Source organism: Trichomonas vaginalis, chromosome IV (assembly GCF_026262505.1).
Source record: "Trichomonas vaginalis G3 chromosome IV, whole genome shotgun sequence".
Taxonomy (NCBI): Eukaryota; Parabasalia; order Trichomonadida; family Trichomonadidae; genus Trichomonas; species Trichomonas vaginalis.
In genome coordinates this window covers 33063101-33069100 of record NC_067206.1, presented here as the reverse complement: position 1 = coordinate 33069100, position 6000 = coordinate 33063101, and the positions used below count along the sequence as shown (strand labels likewise).

The window sequence follows — 6000 nt, the reverse complement described above, 5'->3', positions numbered from 1 at the left end:
CAAAATTGAATAAATTCAAATAATTTTTATTCAAAAATAAACTAGTTATTTGAGTTTAATACTAATTATCTATTCAAACTACAAAGTTTGTAATTTAAAATATTTTGTGAGATCAGATTGAATTAATTCAAGGTTCTTTTCAATTAATATTAATGACCATATTACGCATTTTCGAACATTCTAAACCAAATATATAAAAATGGGAGACGAATGTTAAATTTGCTAGACATGGGGGAGTTGTCTGCAAAGTTTTAGCTCTTATCTCTAACAAAAAATTAATTTTTAAAAAAATGACCGAATACGTTTCACAGCGAGAAAAAATAAAAGGCAAGATAGAATTTTCTAGACATAAAGAAGTTGTTTACCGAGTTTTAGCTCTTATCTCTAACAAAAAATTAATTTTTAAAAAAATGACCGAATACGTTTCACAGCGAGAAAAAATAAAAGGCAAGATAGAATTTTCTAGACATAAAGAAGTTGTTTACCGAGTTTTAGCTCTTATCTCTAACAAAAAATTAATTTTTAAAAAAATGACCGAATACGTTTCACAGCGAGAAAAAAATAAAAGGCAAGATAGAATTTTCTAGACATAAAGAAGTTGTCTACCAAGTGTCAGCTGTTACTTCTTCTCAATACTGATATAAAATAAAAATCTTTATTATTTATTTACCCTTTATTGTTTCATTAAACTTCATTTATTTTATATTATAGTTTTATTCTTTTAGCTACTTGTAAAATAATCTAATTTTATATCATCATTTTACCGGATTATTCTTCAGTATATAGATCCAAGGTGATGTGATTTTTGCATCCCTGGGATGGACGATACACCCAAAGTGTCACCTTTTTTGGGATAACATGAATTTGAAATATCATGAGAGTTCTGCAAACCATATGCACAATATCTATTCAGCCTGACTTCTTGTATATATGAGTTAGACTTCTTAAATATTGTGCTTGGGGCGATATAAGCATTTCCGAGATTACCATCGTGCTCTATAGTATGCTACTTCTCCCTGGTTCTAGCTCAGTTCCAAGGATATTGGCGTTCAAGGATTTGGCAAGGTCCTTCCGAAGTCTCTCATTCGATGAGAGATTTCGGAAGAATCTTGCCTTAAAGTACTCCAACTCTTGTTCTTTTGTTCCTAAATAGTGAGAAAAGTTATTTGACTACTTAAGGTAGAGATTATCCGAGGTCCCTCATTTGATGAGAGGCCTTGGATAATCTCTGCTTTAAAATTGTACACTTGTAGTCCATGAGAGTGTAAGTATACATTGATAGGACAGCTTTCTTCTGAAGTCTTAGATTTGATGAGAACCTCAGAAGAAAACTGTCATATTTTATAGTAAAAGGAGTTTCAGGAGCTCCAAAGCTCCCTTTCGTAAGGATTAGGAGCTTTGGAGCTCCTGGTTCGTAGATGTGTTTCGCATCTTTCATCAGCAAAGGACATTTACCATCTGGGACTCTGTTGATGGAGACTCAGGAGCTCCAAAGCTCCCTTTAGTAAGGATTAGAAGCTTTGAAGCTCCTGGTTCGTAGACGTGTTTCGCATCTTTCATCAGAAGAGGCCCAAATGGTAAATAGCCTCTGCTGATGAGCTTCAGGAGCTCCAAGACTCCTCTCGTAACGATTAGGAGCTTTGTAGCTCCTGAAGGTAAGGTAGGATTGCTCTGATCTCTAATCAGTAGATGCCATGCCTCATTATGAACTCTACTGACAAGAGATCAAGAGCTCCAAGGACTCCTTTTTTAGTTAGTGGCGTTCTCACCATTTAGTAGGATTGCTGATCCTACTAATGAAGTGATCACTTAGTATACGTTTTGAATAAATTGAATTTTTTTTAGAATTTAGTATTTTTTATAGACATCACATGTATATTATAAATACATAAATATATTCTTTAATTCAAAAAAATTCAATTCGGTTTTGGGATGGGCATCCCAGCCCCAAAGTATTCATATTTATTCAATTTTTTAAGAATTTTGGGTTGGGATGCCCAGACCAAAACAAGCTTTATATTTTGATGTGTAGATACGTATGTGTGCATCATTGTTGTGTTATATATTATGTTTTTAATGAAAAAAAATCTGATTCAAAAAAAATTATCACTAATTAGTTGATAATATAAAGAAAAAATAGATAAATTGTATGTTTTGAGAGTATTTATCCACATTCACTCATATGAATTTCATTAAATAGTGTCTTTTTACTCCCAAATTTATTTTGAATTATTGAAATCAAAGAAAAAAAATCAGAAAAATTTCTCGAAATTTTTATTTTCAAAAAAAATTTGGATTTTATATTGAAAACTGACACTGGGAGGACGATAGGGCTGGGATTGGAGATACCCCGCTCACTTGGGAAAAATACGGATCTATACTTCAGTACATCGATTGTGTATCTAAAATAATATCATTATCCTTATTCTGTTTTTTCCAAAATTCTTTTAAATATCTTTTTTGGTTAGATTACTTTATACTTTTTACTTTTATTTTTTAATTTCAAAAAAATTTGGTGATTGTTCTATTCTGTTACAATGTGCATTATCATATTCTAATGAATTATTCATTACATACATTTAAAAAAACTTGTTAAAAATGAAATTAAAAAATTATGTTTATTATTACGCTGTGAATGTGTCAACAGCGGTCATGCCTGTATCTGTATCCCATATTTGCCACAATCTTTCTGTATCTGCATTTGTGTATTTCGGTTTCAGCTGATACATTTGATTTGGCGTGTAATTTGTTCCAGTTAATGGATTAATTGGGAGATCTTCATGCGGTGTGTTATTATTGTACTCCCAAATAAAGGCAGGAATAGCCTGAATGCTTTGGCAGCGCTCCAATGTCGGCCAGAATCTCTCAATCTTCCCATTTTGGTAGGGAGAATGAGAGTCTGTATGCCGCCATTGGACGCCCCAAAGATCAAGTAGATCTTGAAAGGCGCCCCTATTTTCTGAACCGTTGTCGGTCCAGAAACAATAAGGGGCGCCAAATTCAATGAAGGCGGAAGCTGCAACGTTCGCTGTCGTCGCTGCCAGCATATCTGGTATTTGTATACACGCTAGGACTTTGCGGCTAAAATCGTCGATTATGCCATAAATATACTGGCCACGAACACCCCTAAAATAATGAACATCTGCGTGCCAGATAAGATTGGGTGAAAGCGCCCAATATCTTACTGCTGTTTCTGGCCCGGCATGCTCTAATCGCGTCTTGGTGAAATGATTTTCTTTGAAGTATCTGCGTACTTCTCTATAAGATACATCAATTTGTTGTAATTTCAAACGTTTCCATTGTTTTGTTTGACCACAGGGAAAGGCCCAGTGGTCATGTATCACAGCAAGAGCTTTGATTTGGTCGTAGGGATTGACCCTACAACCTTTCTTGCCTTTAGGCAATGGGATATTCTGTAAGCTAAATTGATTTTGTAAAAAAGATTTTGAAACATCTAAATATTTGAAATCATTTGATTGAAGGGTTGGGGCGATGGGAACATGGGTGCAAGCTTCTTCCCATGTCATTTTACCTTCTTCAATCTGATTGGAAATACCAATTAGGTAAATTCGATCGACATACCCTTTGTAAGGATTCATTCTAATGAAGTACGTTAACAATCAAAATATTCTATAAGTGTCTAGTATGGAATTCAAAAGAATAAAGAAAATGGTAACGTAAATAAACGTATTATGAAATAATTTATAATTAAAATGAAAAAAAGAAAAAATAATAAATAAAGTGACTGGAAATGAAAATGAAAATCAGTGTACAGTTTTATTTTTTTCTCGCTGTGAAACGTATTCGGTCATTTTTTTAAAAATTAATTTTTTGTTAGAGATAAAAGCTAAAACTCGGTAAACAACTTCTTTATGTCTAGAAAATTCTATCTTGCCTTTTATTTTTTCTCGCTGTGAAACGTATTCGGTCATTTTTTTAAAAATTAATTTTTTGTTAGAGATAAGAGCTAAAACTCGGTAAACAACTTCTTTATGTCTAGAAAATTCTATCTTGCCTTTTATTTTTTTCTCGCTGTGAAACGTATTCGGTCATTTTTTTAAAAATTAATTTTTTGTTAGAGATAAGAGCTAAAACTTTGCAGACAACTCCCCCATGTCTAGCAAATTTAACATTCGTCTCCCATTTTTATATATTTGGTTTAGAATGTTCGAAAATGCGTAATATGGTCATTAATATTAATTGAAAAGAACCTTGAATTAATTCAATCTGATCTCACAAAATATTTTAAATTACAAACTTTGTAGTTTGAATAGATAATTAGTATTAAACTCAAATAACTAGTTTATTTTTGAATAAAAATTATTTGAATTTATTCAATTTTGTGAATTTTCCTTCAAAAATCAAGTTTAAATATCTTATTTGCCATATAATTATAAATACAATGAAACATATTCGAAATTGAAAAGAATGACTTTTTCTGTTCTTTCAATCATTCAATTTGAATTTTGCAATATTGGATTTCTCATTAAATAGCTATTAAAAACAACAAGCAATTTAACTTACATTCAAATTTATTTGTGTTATATTCAATCTTCTCAAAACTTATAATTTTCGGCTATAGCATGATTATATGCTATATAATATAATAAACCTATAATAGTATCATTCTTTCAATTATTTGAAGAGAAAACCGAAAAAATCTATTTTCGGTCTATAACAGTTTTGGATAATTATACTTTTGATAAAATTATCGTATCTAATGTACTTTTTGTTTATTTCGGAATGTTCATATGATTTTATAATAACATTCTATCAATACAGTTTAAGAAAAATTTGAGATCAACGATTTTTGAAAGCAATTCAATTGGAATTTTTATCTGATGGGTGTTGCTCAGAGTGCAATTAACCGAGGTTTTATTTCGGAGAGTGATGCTGCTAAAATGTCTGAACAGAGCTACTTTTCAGAACGCCAGATCTTTGTTTTAGCCCAAATTTTCAGGAATTTGACAAAAGAATCCCAAATTAATGCGGAAACCTTTGCCAAAAACATGAAAATTAGTAATAAGAGTATTGGAGAAATCCTCTACAAGATTATTGATGATGATGGGAGCGGTGACATCGATTTCACTGAATTTGTCGAGGGTCTGAACAAATTCCATCCCAATGCACCTTTTGATGAAAAGGTCAAGCTTTGCTTCCGGGCTTATGATAGCGATGGCAGTGGTGCAGTTTCAAAAGAAGAAATTACAGATGTCATTAAGCTTTCTATCGAAGGTAGTAGCCTAATTGAACTTGAAGATGCTCAAATTAATCTTCTTGTTGATCAATTAATCAACACTTATGATAATTCAGGAAGTGGTGAACTTAATTACAAAGAATTCTATCAAATGGTATCCTCAGCTCCCGGTGTGATAGAGTGCTTTGATATTAATCTTGATGTTTTGTTTGGTTGAAACATCCCTGATTTCATTGTCTTTATTCCTCAAAATTCTTTATGTTAACCCGTTTTTTCATTAAATTTTTACTATTTTAATACTTAAACTTTTTCGTTATTTAGGAGTTATTGTTTAATTATGAAAACTTATCCTCTTTTATTTCGAATCTTGCAAAAGGCTTTTTCCAATAATAAAAAGAGATATTTTTACATGAAAAATATTTTCAGGTTGGCTAAGTGGCATATTTGCGATTAAAAAATCTCAATAGAAAAAACATAATTCAATTATACCTAAATTAATTCAATAGCATGGAATATTTATCGTTTTCAGAAGAGAATTATCGTAAACTTAGTATTTGATATTCATAAATTACATATTAGAAAATTGTAAATAACTGTTGTCTAGTTTCAGATTGAATTCAATGAATAGTATGTTAAGGGTGTAGTGTTGGAGTTGAGTAATTGAAGATATTTCAACTTGTTTAATATTTAAATGGAATAAAGGAACAATAAAAGAAGAATCAACTCTGGTTATCGAACACTTATTGAATAATTGGGTATCACAATGCAACATCCAGTATAGGAGAATCTTATCAATAGGCGAT

At 31.3% G+C, this 6000-nt stretch overlaps 2 protein-coding genes across 2 annotated transcripts, besides 6 other annotated features; one reads left to right on the top strand and one right to left on the bottom strand.

Moving 5' to 3' along the window:
* Nucleotides 1–503: part of a mobile genetic element that runs on past the window's edge.
* Nucleotides 1–503: part of a terminal%2Cinverted (terminal inverted repeat of Banshee-A1 transposon ID:TVAGG3_0212410) that runs on past the window's edge.
* A 278-nt stretch (nt 504–781) lies between these two features.
* Nucleotides 782–2380: a mobile genetic element.
* TVAGG3_0212400 (uncharacterized protein) lies at nt 1187–1438 on the bottom strand (the record flags this gene model as incomplete). Its single annotated transcript, XM_001309815.2, has 1 exon — nt 1187–1438. The coding sequence occupies one exon, from the start codon at nt 1436–1438 to the stop codon at nt 1187–1189; it is 252 nt and encodes an 83-aa protein (XP_001309816.1).
* Nucleotides 2381–2627: 247 nt separating the features above from the next.
* Nucleotides 2628–3599: a mobile genetic element.
* A 242-nt stretch (nt 3600–3841) lies between these two features.
* Nucleotides 3842–4678: a mobile genetic element.
* Nucleotides 3842–4678: a terminal%2Cinverted (terminal inverted repeat of Banshee-A1 transposon ID:TVAGG3_0212370).
* Nucleotides 4679–4841: 163 nt separating this feature from the next.
* On the top strand, nt 4842–5467 carry TVAGG3_0212360 (oxidoreductase activity, acting on NAD(P)H, oxygen as acceptor; the record flags this gene model as incomplete). The annotated part of the gene is made up of 1 exon (XM_001309816.2): nt 4842–5414. One exon carries the CDS (start codon nt 4842–4844, stop codon nt 5412–5414), a length of 573 nt encoding a protein of 190 aa, XP_001309817.1.
* Between the last annotated feature and the right edge of the window lie 533 nt (nt 5468–6000).